The 19,295-nt window shown below is 42.4% G+C and overlaps 1 protein-coding gene across 1 annotated transcript in view; it reads left to right on the top strand.

Annotated features, from left to right (window-relative positions):
- Nucleotides 1–19,295, top strand: part of LOC115075652 (vomeronasal type-2 receptor 26-like) — a 40,255-nt gene that overhangs the window by 9,197 nt on the left and 11,763 nt on the right. Inside the window, exons 3-6 of the mRNA XM_029576226.1 lie at nt 5,277–5,574; nt 5,678–6,102; nt 13,999–14,226; nt 15,385–15,508. Coding sequence (XP_029432086.1) covers nt 5,277–5,574; nt 5,678–6,102; nt 13,999–14,226; nt 15,385–15,508 — 1,075 coding nt within the window. The remainder of the gene's footprint in view (nt 1–5,276; nt 5,575–5,677; nt 6,103–13,998; nt 14,227–15,384; nt 15,509–19,295) is intronic.

The following is a 19,295-nucleotide window of genomic DNA, read 5'->3' as shown; positions in this document are numbered from 1 at the left end:
GCCTGAGTCGGGCAATTATTGAGCACATCTCTGTTCTAATAAATACTGAAATAAGACTGAGGCATCTATTGTGTTTTTGTTCTCCTGACGGCTATCATAGATCGCCTACCTCTTTGTTTTCTTGGACCATCCCCCTTGAATACTGTGTACAATTCTGGTCACCGCATCTCAAAAAAGATATAATTGCGATGGAGAAGGTACAGAGAAGGGCTACCAAAATGATAAGGGGAATGGAACAGCTCCCCTATGAGGAAAGACTAAAGAAGTTAGGACTTTTCAGCTTGGAGAAGAGACGACTGAGGGGGGGATATGATAGAGGTGTTTAAAATCATGAGAGGTCTAGAATGGGTAGATGTGAATCGGTAATTTACTCTTTCAGATAATAGAAAGACTAGGGGGCACTCCATGAAGTTATCATATGTCACATTTAAAACCAATCGGAGAAAGTTCTTTTTTACTCAACACACAATTAAACTCTGGAATTTGTTGCCAGAGGATGTGGTTAGTGGTTAGTGATCTACCTATGGTGAAGCAAAAGGATCAACCATGAGTTTTCTTCTCCATCTTGGGGAACCCCTTCCGCTTCTGGTCCTAAATACCAGTTGGATGCACCAAAAGCTGAACCTTGGAAAGCAGCCGTTGGATTGTTCTGCTAAGGCTGGTCACCCTGCAGAACTTCCTGGCCTTGAGGCATCATTGAGCACCTAGGAAAAGGCTGTGCCAGCTGCCAGGAGAGGCCCCGATTAGGGTGGTAGAAGCACCATCATATATTATGACGGCAATGGTTGGCGTGCAGCTGGAGGAAGCAAGCAGATGGCCATGTCTTCTCCAACTTCAGCCCCTTGTCATCATGACTGTGGGTTCCTGCCAGAGATGCGGCATTTACAATGGCCTGGGAGTCAGAGAGTTAATTGAAAGCAACAGTGTGGAGTCAGAGGATCAAGAACAATGTTCGAGGTATGCGAGATATTTCCTACGCTGAAACATTTTCTTTGCCCTGTCCTCAACAATTTAATTTGTCCCATTGTTGCCAGGGCCTCCCATTGAGACGGCAATCTCTTTCTTGCTAATTTCACAGATTTCTATGAAAATTGATTCCACGGTGACTTTGGTGATACAACGTGAAACAGAGTTCAAGCTGATAAAATCACATTTGGAGAAGTTGGAAAATAGTATTGGAGAACAAAAGAAATGAATCAGTCTTTTGAATAAAGACAAATTGAGACTTGCTAGTAAAGTTCAATTTTTGGAAACCTTTTCCCAGTATTGCAATTTACGCATTTAAATTTTCCCAAACTGCCTTCATTTTCACCTGTGGACTTATTCAAAAGATTTCTTAGAGAATGCCTGAAGGTCCCATATCAGAATATTCCACCTAGCCACAGTGCAAAGAGAAGTTACCAGGAGGAAATCCTTTATGCCTGGCAATAAGATAGATTTCCTTAATTTCACTGAGGTTTGCAACTACCTGAAGAAGACTGTTTCATCTGCTACTCCATTACATGTCAATTTTAAAAGTGTTGCTTGTGAAAAAATGCCCACATACATATGTAAGTGAGCCATTCACGAGCAACACGGATTTTAAAAAGCCACAAAATATGCTCATATGCACCTCTGTGTGTGTGAGTAATAAGAGGATAGAATAGGGGCATGGCCAAGACTTACACACATTCCTCCTTATTTTAAAACAAAAAACCACAGCACGCGTACGCTAGATATCTGCGTAACTTTACTGCTGCTCCTGATCAGAGCGAGTCTACAGATCTCGAATTTTAGGGCTCATAGAACAGGGTGAGGGGCCGGGTCAATGGGGCAGCGTGCAGGATGAAGAACCAGAGGGGTCTGAAAGACCTCGCTATTAACTGGACAAACTGGTGGGCTAATTGGAAAACTGAGACTGTGCCTTGCGTGCGCATGTTTTAAAATCCACTGACATGGAGATCACGTGACGCTGTGAAGGGGAGTAGATGTAGCTTGCCCTCTCTGGCTCCCGTTTCGCCAATCTAACCCCATCCCACACCAATTTTCGGTTTTCACTGAGCCCTGGAACTAAAATTCGGCTGCTCACGGCGGCAGGAGTTGAGCTCTGCTAACAATGACCACGAGAATGGCGCACAGAGAGAGAGCTGACCAAAGAGAAGATGCGGCCTGCTGACGCGGCTTCCAACGATGACATCGGGGTGGCGGAATCCCCAGTGCCGGTGAACTGGGCGGATCTCAGGGCAGCGGTTGTGGAAGCCCTCGAGCCCGAATTTAAAAAAAACTCTCTCTCCAGCTCGGTGAGCTTACCTCGGCGATAGCGGGTTATGAAGTGCAATTCACGGAGCTGAAGCAGAGAATGTCAGAGGCAGAAGATGGCGCCCAAACCACGAGATTGGATGTTGCAGCATTGCAGGCCGCAATCGCCCGGCACACTGAGCGCCTTGAGGATCTTGAAAACCGATCCCGGCGCTCCAATCTTCGCCTCATAGGCCTCCCAGAAACCTTGGAGGAACGTGACCTTCCCAAATTAATAGAGCGCTGGCTGTCCCGGGAATTCTCTCTCTCTCTCCAGCGAACATGGCCCTCTGCGCCAGAAGCGCCCGCAGCAGGAGAAGCCGTGAGTGGTGATTATTAAAATCATAAGAAATTGCCATGCTGGGTCAGACCAAGGGTCCATCAAGCCCAGCATCCTGTTTCCAACAGAGGCCAAAAACCAGGCCACAAGAACCTGGCAATTACCCAAACACTAAGAAGAACCCATGCTACTGATGCAATTAATAGCAGTGGCTATTCCCTAAGTATAATTGATTAATAGCAGGTAATGGACTTCTCCTCCAAGAACTTATCCAAATCCTGAATTACCTGCACAAAGTTGAAATATTGCAGGTGGTTCGCAGGGGGAAATCATTGATTTTCGAGGAGAAGAAGATCCAGATTTTTCAGGCGCCCTATCAGCACAAAGGCGGGCGTTCTCTCCCCTCTGCGCGCAATTACATAATCTGGGCCAGCGTGCAGTCATAGTGTACCCAGCGAGAGTCCGGGTGACCACACCAGGAGGTCCTTGTTGGTTCTCTGAAGCGGGTGACCTCTGGAAATATATTGCCACGCTTGGTCCAGCAGCGGAGAACCGCCAGGGTGGACACTGCTCTGGATCAGACACTGGATGAAATGCCACGTCCGGCAACTAATTGGTTCTTGCTGATTTTTCGGGAGAGACAGGGCTCGCAGTTGGTGTTTGGTTTTCATGTTTAGGGCCTGGTGAGACTCTTAGCCTCCCACATTAGTTCACTGATTGTCATAATTCGTGTCTATTCACTGTTCTTTAGTAAGTAACTAGATCAAGCTGTATTTCATGCATTATTTTATCTGTGTGCTGTAACACCTCTGATGACTATTGAATTAGGTCTGTGAGGCCTTCTTTCTCTTCTCAACTTTGGATTTTGATTGTTTCAAGGTCTCAATATCTCTTTGTGGCGCGGGGGTGGGGTTGGTGGGGGAGCCTTTAGCATCTTGGTGATATCACTTGTCAGGTTTAGATATGTTGGGAGTTAAGGGAGCGGGGAAGTGAGGGGGGGGGGGGTAGGGGAAATGGGGGTTGGTAAGGGATGGGCAGGGAAGGGGTGGGATGACCGGGAACTGGGTGGGTACAGGTCTTGCATTTTTTGTAGGTTGTGATACGATGCTAGTCAGTGGGCTGAGGTAGCTACTGGTGTAGGGAGGTGGTCAGAGCTGGGATGGCCACCCTTCCTCTCGATATGGAACTTATTCTTTTTTCTTTCACTCTCACACTTCAGCGGTATAGGATAGAAGGCTAGTCGTGGTATTAAATTGATTTCCTGGAATGTATGTGGAATCAATTCACCTGTAAAACGGTCCAAATTCCTTCAGGCCCTGAAACGGAAATCAGTGGATTTAGCATTCCTCCAAGAAACGCATCTAAATGAACTCGAACATAGGAAACTTCGTCAAAATTGGGTGGGATCCGTGCATTTTGCCTCTGCGATCACCCGTTCGGCAGGGTGGCTGTGTTAATTCGCAAGAACCTCCCCCATGCACATTCTCTCAGAGATTAAAGACCCACAAGATCGCTATCTCATTTTGGAGATTAATCAGACCCCTCTGGTGCTTTGTAACATATATGCCCCGAACTCCCAGCAGGCCCCTTTTTTTCAGAACTTGCACAAATTACTACTCCTGTAATCTGGATCACCTGGTGGTGGTGGGGGATTTCAATGCTCTTAGAGACCCGGAGTGGGATAGGTCTTCATCTGCACAGCAGGTGGGGGTTTCTGGGAAAGCGATCCGCTTATTGGAAGAGACATTGCATTTAGCTGATACATGGCGCACTCTCCATCCCTTTGAGAGATATTTCACTCACCTCTCCAGAGGGCATGCTACACACTCCAGAATAGACTACCTGATGGCCAGTGCGCATTCTTTTTCCAGAGTTTTAGAGGCAGGAATCGGAGACATCTTCCTCTCGGATCATGCCCCAATATGGGTAGAGCTGGCGCTGCTCCCCAACACACTCTCAGCACGCCATTGGCGATTCCCTTACTTTTTGGCCGACGACAGTGCATTTCAGGCTTTTTTAAAGGAGAAATGGACAGATTTTGCAACACTCAATGCCCAGGATAGCGGGGATCCCATTTTATTTTGGAACACAGCCAAGGCCGTGGTGCGGGAGGATATCATTTCTTACCTGGCACATAGGGGAAAGATCTTGGATAGCCGGCTGCTGACACTCACTGCGAAACTTCAGAAAGCTAAGTCGGCATTATTGGGGGTCTCGCACCCAAGCTAACAGGGAAGCGTATCTGGCTATCCAAACGCCGCTTAATTCTCTTTTACACCAGAGGGCCAAATGCAGTCTCTTATTTTATCAGCATAAACTCTATAGACATGGTAATAAAATAGGAAAGCTGTTAGCCAATTTAATTAAATCGGCTAGGGGAACTCGCCATATTTCTGCCCTTAAGAACACAGGAGGACAGATAGTTGATACCTCGGATATAATGAAAGCTTTTCAGGCGTACTATTCTACCCTTTATCAGTCTGAGGGTTGGAGACCCGCCCAGTGGGAGGCCTTCTGTGCATTCCCTACTAGACTGTACTTGTTCCTCTTTGTAAACTCCAGAAAACAGTTCCATTTGGTACAAGGTCCTCTATCAATATCCTTTAAAACTTCCCTTAATACTATCAACACGGTCCACAAAATCATTTGTATGTGTTACACCTCTAAATGGTCTTGTGGAAAAATGTGATGGAGATGATAGAAACATTTCTCTTTTCAGATCAGCTTCTCAGCGCCGCACCCAATGCTGAGCGATAAGCTCCAGTTCCCATCGTTTCTACGCACCATACCTGCAGACACTCTGCAACCCCAGGCCATTGCCCAGCTGCTCTTGCATTTCAACTGGACGTGGGTAGGAATCCTGTCCTCCAACTCAGACAGCAGAAGCCTGAGCAGCCAGAAGATACGGCAGGAGGTGGTGCAAAATGGTGGCTGTGTGGCTTTCCTGGAGAAGATTGATGATCGCTATCCCCAAAGAGAGGCTCGCAAGGGTGGCAGAGGTAATCCGTCAGTCCTCGGTGAGTGTGATTGTGTGCAACTGCTATGGAGTGCATCTTAAACCTATCTTGGAGCGCATTTCTCTGCCCAAAGTTATCAATATGACCTGGGTCTTCTCATCAGGAATGAACATGAACCCACTCCACTTCAACAAAGAGTTATGGAGGCTGCTCAATGGCAGTATGGCATTCATTAGCTCCACCAGCAACATTTCCAAATTCACCAATTTTCTGTATCACATTGGGCCTTCTGCATACCCATGGGACATTTTCACCAAGCTATTCTGGGAGAAAGCATTTGGGTGCCGATGGGCAGGTCAAAACATCACCCACATGTTGCCCAAAGAAGATGACATCCCATGCTCAGGAAAAGAGGACCTTAAAACATTGGACCCTACAGTCTTTCAGCTGAATGACTTAAGCCTTTCTTACCATGCTTACCTGGCTATTTATGCTTATGCTCATGCCCTGCACAACATGATGTTGGATGGAGCCAAAGAAGACATTTTTCATATACGCACTAACATTCAAAATATCAAACCATGGCAGGTACTGGTAATAATAATGGTTTTTGTAGTGCTAACATAACATTCAAACAGCATTCCTATAGTGCAAGGTTCCCAACCCTGTTCAGGTGACCACACAGCCAGTCAGATTTTAAAGACATCCACAAAGAATATGCATGAGATATATTTGAATACACCTAGTCTCCAATGTAGGGAAATTGATCTCTTGCATATCCATTGCTGATATCCTGCAAACTTAACTAACAGTGGAGTCCTCAGGAAAGCTGAGACTTTTAGAAATGTGTATACGGCCACATTTATGGTGGATAGTCAGCATGTTATTGATTTCAATACTGCGTGAAAGCTTTCAAAGGCAAAGAAAGAAAACATAATATAAATTAATAATCTAATTGATGAAACTGATCAAAAATACTAGGTCAAGATAAAATGGAGGTCACTGGCAGTCTTATGAGTTAAAACTGAGACATAGGAAATTTCAGTGGCTCACCTATGATAACACATAAAGTATATGGTCTAGCCAACAATTAAATTGAAGGAAAAGTAGTTTGTTATTTCTCCAATGACATGAAGATGTAGATATAATTGGCAATTCAGACACTTGGTGGAGGGAAGATAACGGGACAGTACCATACCAGGGTGCAAATTATATCACGGTGATAGGGTGGATCAACTTGTCTGGGGGTGGCACTTTTTGTTCAGGATAGCATAGAGTGCACGAGGATAAAGATCTTGCAGGAGACTTGGATGGTAACTTTCAAACTGGTGGTGGGGTGCGCATATGTTGGCTTGCCTCAGGGACATTGCTATTTTAGAACTTGTGTGTGTGTGTGTATATATATATATATATTTATTTATTTAAAGTCTTTTCTATACCATGTGCATGTTCTAAAATAGCCCTGTCCTATGCACATGTGTGCCAAATTTTACGTGAGCACACACAAGGGCATGCAAATCCTGCTTCTACCACGTAAGTCAGGGGTTTTATTTCTAAATTTTCAATAAAGATCATACATTAATGATTCATCACAAGTATACAGATCATGATATTCTATATAATTATACTGTAAATATTTACTAAAATAATCATTTTACTCATTCGCTGTTTTTTCTCAAAGCATTTCCAAAGAAAAGGAATTTAACATTAGCGATTTCAAAAGAACAACAATTCAAAAGAGAAAGTTTACACTTTCACCTCAAATTCAGAGATTTACAACTTAAACCTTAATAATTGCCCTATTAACCATTTCCCATCTTTGGGGGATGGGTTTCCAGGAAAGATTGCAGTTGAGATATCTCATGAAACACATATTTCTGTTCCTGATATTTTAACTCGCATCTACAAGGATATTTCAATATGTATGTAGCCCCCCTTAGTATGATTTCTGATTTCAACTTTAGAAGTTCCTTCCTTTTTAACTGAGTGGTCCTTGACAAATCTGGATAAATCCAGATTTGTTGTCCGTGAAATCTCTCAAGGCGACGCCTGAGAAATAGCCGGAGTACATTATCTCTCTCTGAAAACAGAAATGATACAAGGAGAGTACACCTTGTAGGTATATCAGTATCAATAGAGGTTTCAATTACTTCTGTTAAATTTGACTCCTCTAATTGCAAGTTACCCCCTTGATCTTTATTTCTTGAGGGTATATAGTAGGCTTTTGCTAAAGCAGGTAATGATTGTTGAGGAATTTTTAACACATATTGCATATATTCTTTAAACATTTCAACAGCTGTAATTAATTTTTGAAAGGGAAAATTCAATACCCTAAGATTAGAGTATCTTAATGAATTTTCAAGAAATTCCAATTTTTTCCCATTAGCCACTTCAGCTTTTACAATAGTGTTTTGTATCTTTTCTATTTTCCCCACCCTGTCTTCAAATATAGCCACTCTATTATTACAATTAGAGATTGATTTTTCAATATTTAATATTTTCTGTTGAAAATTATTAGTATTCACAGTTAATTTTACAATTGCCTGTTCCAATGCTTTAATTGCATCCCATAAGATATCCATAGTAACCTCAGAGGATTTTGGATGGATAATAATCTCCAAGTCTTTCCTGGGTTCTTCCTTTCCCCCCATGGGAAGGTCTCCACTCCTTAATGATTTTTCCATATTTTTGTCTATACAGTACCCTCATCCAACTCCAGAGGGCCAATAAGATTTTCCATATTGATACCAGGTGGGGAGGGAGTCATAGGTGCACCGGACTTAGAGAGATGGCTTCTGCCTGTAGACCTGCTTCTCGCTCTAAAGCTCCGTCTACTGTGGCACCTTCCACCGGCTTATCGGTTGTAACCATGAAAAAGGAGGAAATTGGAGGCTGCGATGGAATGATTGAGGGAGTTGAAGTTTGATTTTGCCTCAATCGTGCCTTTCTTTTAGTATGAGGCATAACTTGAAAGTAATTAATTCAAATTCTCCTTATTTCATATAACTCTGTTTTAATTTCCAAATCCTTGGATTAATGGGGGTTTGAGGAGCGAAATATAAATAAAAGTTACTTACAAAACCTCCGCTTAGCCAGAAAATTCTCTGTCTCAAATTCGGCGAAAGGTTCAAACAAAGCCGCGTGCCCCTTTGGCGTGCGCGGCTTTGGCAGCGCGCCGGCGGCTCCTACGCACGCCGCAGGAGGGGCCGCTTTTATAGCTCTTCCGGGGCCTTGAAATGACGTCACCTGCGCGGCACGAATCCGGCGGCACAGAGTCGAGGCAGCACCAGCTCTCTCCGAGCTTGAGGAATAAAAGTTCAGGTAATTGTATTTCCAGCAGTGCCAGGAACTACCTCGCTCCTCTCCCCCCCTCGCTCCTCTCCCTCAAGTCAGGGGTTTTAAAAAGGGAGTGTGCCAACACCATTCCCGGTTTTCCCAGTTCATCCCCAGTTCACCCAGTTAAGGGCTAGGTCCTCCAAACACACCAAATTTAATAGCCTTTACTCCCAGCAGTTAGCCTCGACCCTTAAAACCCCTCTGAACTGCCTAGTTTTTAAAAAATGTTATAACTTACACCTCTCCTCCATAGCAGAAGTAAACTTCTGTGACAGAGGTTTTAGTTATGCACCCAGGCACTTAAGTATTTGCACACACATCTCTGGTTCTTGCCCCAAAATGCCCATGCCCCACCCAGATGATGCCCTGCCCCTTTATGAAAGCTTTGGAGATGTACATGCTGTGGGATGATGAAATGCTAAGAGAAATTAGGGAAGATAAAGTTTCGGATGGAATAAATCATTGCTTCATGGAGCCATTGGTACAGTAACTGATAAAGGAGAGAGATATTTTAGATCTAATTTTTAGTGGAACACAGAATTTTGTCCTAGAGGTAATGGTGAAGGGCCACTTGGCAATAGTGATCATAACTGTTCCGAACAACATGAGCGTGAGCTCCTCTTGCCATGGTGCAATTGGCGCAACCTTGTGGGCTGGGCCCAAAGGTTTGCGCCAACGGCAGATGAACAAGTCTTGGCATGGGCCAGGCTATTACAGAGTCCAATAGTCTAAACAAGGACAAGGTTGGTGCTGTGGGCTTTACGGAGACAGGACTGAAGCTGAAGACTTGGCAAAGGCAAAGCTAATGGCTTGGGACAAGGCGGCTTGCAGAATATGAGGCTGAAGATTGGAATGGAGTGAGGCTAAAGACTGTAGTGGAGTAAGATGGAGAACCAGGCTAAAGATGGAAGAGTTGGAAGCAGGCTGAAAATGGAAGACTTGGACAGAACTGAAAACTGAAGACTTCAACAAAAGTACGGGTTTAAGCAAAACTGGATACTGGAACCAGGACAAGACAAGAACCAAGAGACCTTGCTGAGGCAACGTTGAAGTGGCTGAGAGTCCTTTTATAGAGCAAGCGATGATATCATCCGAGCTGGATTGCACGCACCACGTGCCCTTTAAAAGAGGCTGGATTGCAAGTGCATGCACCTAGAAAGCAGGAAGAGAGCGGTGGTAGCTGCCGCGTATCGGCAGCGTTTCCCTGATGCAGGGAGTGGCAGCTTTGGGCTGGAGGCGTTATGCTGCAGAGGGAGGTTCTGGACAGGGGTTAAATGATGTCGTTCTCGAGATCCTGCTACAGGCAACGAAATGTAAGAATATTATGATCAAATTTGACTTAATGACTGGAAGGGAGATAATAAGTGAATGCACAGCTCTAGCACTAAACATTCAAAAGGGAGACTTTGATGAAATGAGGAAAATAGAAAAAAACTGAAAGGTGTAGCCATAAAGGTAAAATGTGTAAAAGAGGTGTTTACATTGTTTAAAAATACCATTTTAGAAGCACAGTCCAGATGTATTCCTTAAATTACAAAATGTGGAAAGAAAGCCAGAGGACTGAGAACATGGTTAAAAGGTGAGGTGAAATAGGATATTTTAGCCAAAAGAACTTCAAAAATTGGAAAAAGGGAAGATCTGAAGAAAATAGGAAAAAGCATAAGCATGAGCAAGTTAAATGTAAGACATTGATAAGACAGGCTAAGAGAGAATTTGAAAAGAAGTTGGCAATAGAGGCAGAAACTCATAATACAAATTTTGTAAATATATCCAAAGCAGGAAGCCTGTGAGGGAGCCAGTTGGACCATTAGATGATTGAGAGGATAAAGGGGCACTTAGGGGAGATAAGGCCATTGTGGAAAGACTAGTGTTTACAAATGAGGATGTTGGGAAGACACCCATTCAGGAAATGGTTTTCAAGGGTGATGATTCAGAAGTGGATTGTGATAAAATACAGGAGGACCTTGCAAGACTGGAAGATCGGGCATCCAAATGGCAGATGAAATTTAATGTGGACAAGTGCAAGGTGAGGTGATGCATATAGGGAAAAATAACCCTTGCTGTAGTTACACGATGTTTGGTTCCATATTAGGAGCTACCACCCAGGAAAAAGATCTAGGCATCATAGTGGATAACACATTAAAATCGTCGGCTCAGTGTGCTGCAGCAGTCAAAAAAGCAAACAGAATGTTAGGAATTATTAGGAAGGGAATGGTTAATAAAACGGAAAATGTCTTAATACCTCTATAATTGCTCCACGTTGAGACCACATCTCAAAAAAGATATAGTTGCGATGGAGAAGGTACAGAGAAGGGCAACCAAAATGATAAAGGGGATGGAACAGCTCCCCTATGAGGAAAGGCTGAAGAGGTTATGGTTGTTCAGCTTGGAGAAGAGACGGCTGAGGGGGGATAATAGAGGTCTTTAAGATCATGAGAGGTCTTGAACGAGTAGATGTGAATCGGTTATTTACACTTTCGAATAGGGGGCATTCCATGAGGTTAGCAAGTAGCACATTTAAGACTAATCGGAGAAAATTCTTCACAACACACAATAAAGCTTTGGAATTTGTTGCCAGAGGATGTGGTCAGTGCAGTTGGTGTAGCTGAGTTCAAGAAGTGTTTGGATAAGTTCTTGCAGGAGAAGTCCATTAACAGCTATTAATCAAGTTTACTTAGGGAATAGCCACTGCTATTAATCACATCAGTAGCATGGGATCTTCTTAGTGTTTGGGTAATTGCCAGGTTCTTGTGGCCTGGTTTGGCTTCTGATGGAAACAGGATGCTGGGCTTGATGGACCCTTGGTCTGACCCAGCATGGCAATTTCTTATGTTCTTAAGAATTGAACCAAATCACAGTGAACCTGGAAGATGTAGTATGCAGGCTAGATTGACAAACTGACGAGCAGTAAATCACCCTGAGCAGATGGTATACATCCCAGTTTTCTAAAAGAATTAAAAAAATGAAATTTCAGATTTATTACTAGTAATTTGTAACATTACATTTTAAATAGTTCATTGTACCTGAGGACTGTATGATAGCCAAAGTTTGTCCCGATATTTAGAAAAAGCGCCAGGGCTGATCTGGGAAACTACAGACCGGTGAGCCTGATTTCAGTGCTATGAAAAATTGTGGATAGTACTATTCTAAAGAACAAAATCACAAAACATAGAGATAGACATGGTTTAATGGGTCAGAGCTAGCATGGAATTACCCAAGCAAAGTCTTGCCTCAAAAATCTGCTACTTTTTTTTGAAGGAATTAATAAACATGTTGATAAATGTGAGCCAGTAGATGTGGTATATTTGGATTTTCAGAAGGTGTTTGAAAAACTCCCCCATAAGAGACTCCTAGGAAAATTAAAAAGTCAAGGGATAGGAAGCGATGTCCTTTTGTGGATGGCAAACTGGCTAAAAGACAAGAAACAGAGAGTAGGATTAAATGGTCAGTTTCCACAGTGGAAAAAGGTAAACAGTGGAGTGCCTCAGGGATCTGTACTTGGACCGGTGCTTTTTAATATAGCTATAACTTATTTGGAAAGGGAAACGATGAGTGAGGTAATGAAATTTACATATGCCAAATAATTATTCAGAGTAGTTAAATCACAAGCAGACTGTGATACATTACAGGAGGACCTTGCAAGATTGAAAGATTGGGCATCCAAAATGCAGATGAAATTTAATGTTGACAAGTGCAAGGTGATGCATATAGGGAAAAATAACCCTTGCTGTAGTTACACGATGTTAGGTTCCATATTAGGCGCTACCACCCAGGAAAAAGATCAAGGCTCATAGTGGATAACACATTGAAATCGTCGGCTCAGTGTGCTGCAGCAGTCAAAAAAGCAAACAATGTTGGGAATTATTAGGAAGGGAATGGTGAATAAAACGGAAAATGTCATAATGCCTCTGTATCGCTCCATGGTGAGACCACACCTTGAATACTGTGTACAATTCTGGTCGCCGCATCTCAAAAAAGATATAGTTGCGATGGTGAAGGTACAGAGAAGGGCTACCAAAATGATAAAGGGGATGGAAGTCATCCTCAACTTTTTCTTGGTGCTATTGAAAAACATTAAAAAGTGTCTATGTGTGCTTGGTTCCCGGCACGCACACATGGACACAATCATTTTATAACTTGTGTGTGTTGGCGCGCTCATGTTATAAAATGCGATATATGCGCGCCAGATTTTAATTGCTGCACATACATGTGCGGGCTGCCTGTGACTCAGTGGGGAAGAGGAAGGAAGGGTTAGGAATGTTCCCTCCCAGTCTGCTCCTTCTTCCCCTCTCCTACCCGACCCATAATCCTACCCTAGCTGTACCCATTTTTTTTTATTTTAATACTTACTGCTCCTCCCAAGTAGAAGTATCTTCCACGCGCCGGCCAGCTGCCGGCATGCGCTTTTCGGGACAGGGCCTAATGCCCACTGCCCAGACCCCCACCCTGCCCCTTTTTGTTGGCTCAGCACTTCTGCACGTAACCTGGGCCCATTCTAAAATGTGCGCAGCACACATAAGGCCCGGACGCGCATGTAAACCCCCGTCTTTTACATATGCGGGCCTTTTAAAATCAGGCCTTAAATGTAGTTTCCCCTGCCTCCATTTTCAGAGACACAAATGCTGATTGCATGGGTAGGGCGGGGCTCCCTGTCCCTCAGACAGCACATTTGCGTTTCAACTTCAAACAACCAATCTAGAGTGGAAGTGAGATCAAATTTTAAGAGGGGCAGGAAAGGCAAACATGGAGACCAGGACTGCAGTGCTCTCTCATCATTTCTATCGTATTTGCTGCAGCTCCAATATTAGAGGGAGGCAATAGTACTAGGGTTACCACTTCTCCAAGGTCAACTCAAAAAGGTTGATCCAGTCCTGGTTAAGCCACATTGGATGCATTGATATTCTGCCTCTTTTTAGGGAAAACAGAACTACAATTCCATGCATCCCGTGTAACAGAACAGGGACTGGTCAGGTTTACTTGGATGAGGTAGGTATCATAAAGAGTGGAGGGCATGGAGGAATGAGGGGAAATACCAGGTTGGGGAGAGGAGAAGAAGAGGTGAAAATCCCTAGGGAATTCATAAAACCTGCATCCCTGTAGAGATTATCTGCATATTTAGCATAATGCCTCTCCTTCATCATTCAACAGGTCCTCCATTATCTGAGGGATGTGCGTTTCACAACAGAGTCTGAGCAGGAAGTTTACTTTGACGGGAATGGAGATGTGCCTACTGTCTTTGACATCAAGAATATCCAGATAAAACCGGATGACACCATTGAACTGATAACAGTGGGTAGATATGATTCCAGGAATTCTCCAGGAGAGGAAATCACTCTGAACATCTCTGCCATCTTATGGAACCAAAGGTTTAATCAGGTGAGGAGTGAAGGCTTCAGGATGCCTGATGGAAGAGTTGGCGTGTCAAAACTGGAAAATGTGCATCCTCCCATCCTAGGCTTTAGGGTCCTGCAAAGTTTGGAAAAGAGGGAGAGAAAGGCAGGCACTGACAAAATGAGGACAGCACAAACTAGTGTAAAAAGCAGAGAGGGTGGATGAATGTGCAGTAATATAACTTCGCCCTTAATTAATGGGGAAGGTGCGATAGCATCTTCAAATACTTCCAAGGTCTAAACGATGCGGAAATGTCAAACCTGTTCCAGTAGAAAGAAAATATTAAAGATACAATAATAAATCATGGTATTCAGCTGCAAGGTGGTAAACATGGGGATAATATCACCCTGTACTTAAGTAGAGCTTCTGATTATAGTTTTTAACTGATAAATGCTGATAAGACATCCCCACTGAAAAAAATAAAATTGTGTGGAGAAACAAGGGTTTTGCATGCTTTGTGGTTTATCGTCCTGCCCCGTGACACTTTTTCCCCCCAGAAAGCTCATTTCCTTTGTGTTGGCTGCACAGAGCAAATACACACAATACAATCCCGGCATTGTGTATGTGTTTGGTCTGTGGCTGTGGAACCAATAAAACGTATAGAGAAGGGTGATAAAAATGATAAAGGGTATGACATTTCTCCTTTATGAAGCAATGCTAAACAGGATAGAGCTCTTTAGCCTGGAGAATCTGACGGAGGGGGATATGATAGAGATGTCTAAAATCATGAGTCAGATGGGAACAGGTAAATATGAAACGGTTATTTAGCTTTCAAACACCAGTAGGACTGGGGGTCACGCTAGCAGCTGGCAGATTTAAAACAAACTGGAGAAAATATATTTTTCTATTTGACACATGGAGGAGACAGAGTCAAAGCAACTGGCATAGCTGGGTTTAAAAGGGTTTTGAATAAGTTCATGGAAGCTAAGGTCCATAAGTAATTATTAAACAGGTGAGCTCAGGGGAAACCTGACTGCTTAGGCTTGGGAGTGAGGAACAAGGAACTGGATTTACTCCTTGGGATCTGCTGGGTGCCTCCTAATGACCCGGATTGGCCTCTGCTGGAGACTGGATGCTGGCCATGATGGACTCTGCTTTCATGGCAGAAATTCTATTCTAACGTCAAAGTTTTATAATCCACAGACGCCTCGCTCTGTCTGCAGCGAGAGCTGCCCCGCTGGATACAGGAAATCTGCCAGACTTGGTCAGCCCAGCTGCTGCTTTGACTGTGTCCCTTGCTCTGCTGGAGAAATAGCCAATGAAAAGGGTGAGCCACCTCTGGAGTATCTGTGATTTGATGGCAGGACTGTAGCATAGTTATATCATTGACTTTCAAAATCATCCTTGTTAAAAATAAATGTTACTATTGTTTATTTACATAATATCATTTCTTAAGTGAGTTAAATTGGATTGCATTATGTTCTCTACTGCAAAGCAGCCCTTTAGACCAGGTCCAATGTCCCTCTGAGATCTAGATTTAGTTTGATCTCCCACTTGTTCCATAAAGCAGTCATTCAAGGTACCTAGACACATTACATTCCCTAACATGCCCTAGAAAGGGATGCATTCAATTGGTACTGGAGTAATTGAAATCGCAAGAACATAAGCGCATAAGATTTGCCACTCCATGCAAGACAAAAGCTCCATCAAGCCCAGTATCCTGCTTCCCACAGTATTTATTTATTTAAAAACTTTTCTATACCGTCGCTAAGTCATGTACCATCGCAACGGTTTACAAATAGGCACAAAATAAGGTATATATAGGTAGTTTATCGTACATTTAACAGGTGCCAGTTACAAACGGTTACAATATCATTAATAAAGTCAAAATTTTGGGTGTGGTGGATTAGTCCAGGAAACCTGGCAGGATCCCAAAAGGTCGATATGCTGCTTATCCAAGGAATTTTCCCAAGTCCACCTGATCAATGATTTATGGACTTTTCTTCCAGGAAAATGTCCAAAATCCTTTTTAAACCAAGCTACACTAATACTTTTACCATACACTCCAGCAACAAATTCCAGTTCCCTGGTCTTTGCACTTTTTGAAAGAGTAAACAACAGATTTGCATTTACCAGTTCTAATCCACTCATTGTTTTACAGATCTCAATTAAATGTCTTTAGCCTTTCATCATAGGGAAATTATTCCACCCCCTTTATCATTGTGATCACTCTTCTCTCTACCTTTTTAAATTCTGCTATATCTTTTTGGAGATGCACTGATCAGAATAGCACACAATGTTCAAGGTGTGCTTGCACCATGGAACTAATCAGAGGCATTACGACAGCCTCTGTTTTATTCTCCATTCCTTTCCTAATAATCCCCAGCATTCTGTTTGTGTATGATATATGAACACAAGATGAGGATGCACCATGGAGTGATACAGAGGCATTATGATATTCTCTGTTTTATTCTCCATTCCTTTCCTAATAATCCCCAGCATTCTGTTTGTGTATGATATATGAACACAAGATGAGGACGCACCATGGAGTGATACAGAGACATTATGATATTCTCTGTTTTATTCTCCATTCCTTTCCTAATAATCCCCAGCATTCTGTTTGTGTATGATATATGAACACAAGATGAGGTCGCACCATGGAGTGATACAGAGACATTATGATATTCTCTGTTTTATTCTCCATTCCTTTCCTAATAATCCCCAGCATTCTGTTTGTGTATGATATATGAACACGAGATGAGGATGCACCATGGAGTGATACAGAGGCATTATGATATTCTCTGTTTTATTCTCCATTCCTTTCCTAATAATCCCCAGCATTCTGTTTGTGTATGATATATGAACACAAGATGAGGATGCACCATGGAGTGATACAGAGGCATTATGATATTCTCTGTTTTATTCTCCATTCCTTTCCTAATAATCCCCAGCATTCTGTTTGTGTATGATATATGAACACAAGATGAGGATGCACCATGGAGTGATACAGAGGCATTATGATATTCTCTGTTTTATTCTCCATTCCTTTCCTAATAATCCCCAGCATTCTGTTTGTGTATGATATATGAACACAAGATGAGGTCGCACCATGGAGTGATACAGAGGCATTAGGATATTCTCTGTTTTATTCTCCATTCCTTTCCTAATAATCCCCAGCATTCTGTTTGTGTATGATATATGAACACAAGATGAGGTCGCACCATGGAGTGATACAGAGACATTATGATATTCTCTGTTTTATTCTCCATTCCTTTCCTAATAATCCCCAGCATTCTGTTTGTGTATGATATATGAACACAAGATGAGGATGCACCATGGAGTGATACAGAGACATTATGATATTCTCTGTTTTATTCTCCATTCCTTTCCTAATAATCCCCAGCATTCTGTTTGTGTATGATATATGAACACAAGATGAGGTCGCACCATGGAGTGATACAGAGGCATTAGGATATTCTCTGTTTTATTCTCCATTCCTTTCCTAATAATCCCCAGCATTCTGTTTGCTTTTTTGGCCGCTGCCACACACTGAGCACAGGATTTCAGCATATTATCCACAATGATGCCTAGATCCTTTTCCTGGGTGGAGACCTCCAATGGGGTTACTCTTCCCTACGTGCATCACTTTACACTTATCCACATTGAATGTCATCTGCCATTTGGATGCCCAGTCACAATCCTCTTGTGATTTAACAGCTTTGAATAACTTTATATCATCAGCAAATTTGTTCGCCTCACTCTTTCCCATCTCTACGTTATTTATAGATATGTTAAAAAGCAGTGGTCCCAGTACAGATCTTTGGGTTGCTCAACTATTCAACTTTCTCCATTAGTTAAAACTGACAATTTAGTCATGCTCAATGTTTTCTAGTTTTTAACCTGTTCTCAATACACAATATAATATTATATCCTATCCCATGAAGTTTTAATTTCCGCAAGAATCTTTCATGAAATATTTTGTGAAATTATTTCTCAAAATTCAGATATACTATATGATCTGGCTCACCATCATCTACATTTTTATTCACATTTTCAAAACAATGTAGCAGATTGGTGAGCCAAGATTTCCCTTGCATAAATCCATGTTAGTTATGTCCCATTAAACTGTGACCATCTATATATTCAGTTTCAACCATTTTTCCTGGCACTGATATCAGGCTGACTGGTCTTTTGATTCCTGGTTCATGCCTGGAACCCTTTTTAAAAAATGGTGTTCTTTTGGCCCATCTCCAATCTTAAGGTAGTGTAGCTGATTTTTTCCAGTTCTTTCAATACTCTGGGATGTATACCATCTGGTCTAGGTGATTTGCTATTACATTTTCAGGTTCACTGAGAATTGTTTCAGTTCTTCTGAATCATCACCTTTAAATATTTCTGGCATGGGTATCTGCTTTACATCTTCTTCAGTAAAGCATTCATTGAATTTCTCAGCTATAACCTTGTCCTACTTTAGGACCCGTTTTACCCTTTAACTGACTCCCTTACAGGCTTTTTGTATTGAATGTACCTGCAAACACATTTTTTATGAGTTTTTCCTTCCACAGCAAGATTCTTATCAAATTCAGTCATTGCCTTCCTTTATCAATGCTTTGCATTTAATTTTCCACTACTTATGCTGTTTCCTGCTTTATTTGGATGCTTTTCTATTTTTGAAAGACGTTCTTTTGGCTACATTAGCTTCTTTCACCTTTCCTTTCAACCGGGTCAGCAGCCATTAGGTCTTCCTTCCAGCTTTTTAATGCATCGAATACCTCTGGTCTTGATTTCCAAGATATTTTTAAACTGCGTCCATGCCTGAGGAAAACTCTTAACCTTTGCAGCTGCTCCTTCCAGTTTTCCAACCATTTTTCCTCATTTTATCATAGTCTTCCATTAAAAAGTAATTACATTTATTTACTATCCCCCTTCCAGTCATCAACTCAAATTTGGTCATCTTATAATCACTCTTGCCAGGTGACCCAAATGCATTACTTCTCACACAGAATCATCTCAGAATTAGGTCTAAAATAGCTCCCCCTTCTTTTCAGTTCTACCACTACCAGCTCCTTTATTTCATCTAGAAACTTTACAACTTTAACAAGTCAAGGTGTGAC

Source organism: Rhinatrema bivittatum, chromosome 14, assembly GCF_901001135.1.
Source record: "Rhinatrema bivittatum chromosome 14, aRhiBiv1.1, whole genome shotgun sequence".
NCBI classification, from domain to species: domain Eukaryota; kingdom Metazoa; phylum Chordata; class Amphibia; order Gymnophiona; family Rhinatrematidae; genus Rhinatrema; species Rhinatrema bivittatum.
The sequence above is the reverse complement of the archived record's forward strand: the minus strand, read 5'-3'. Positions and strand labels throughout refer to the sequence as shown.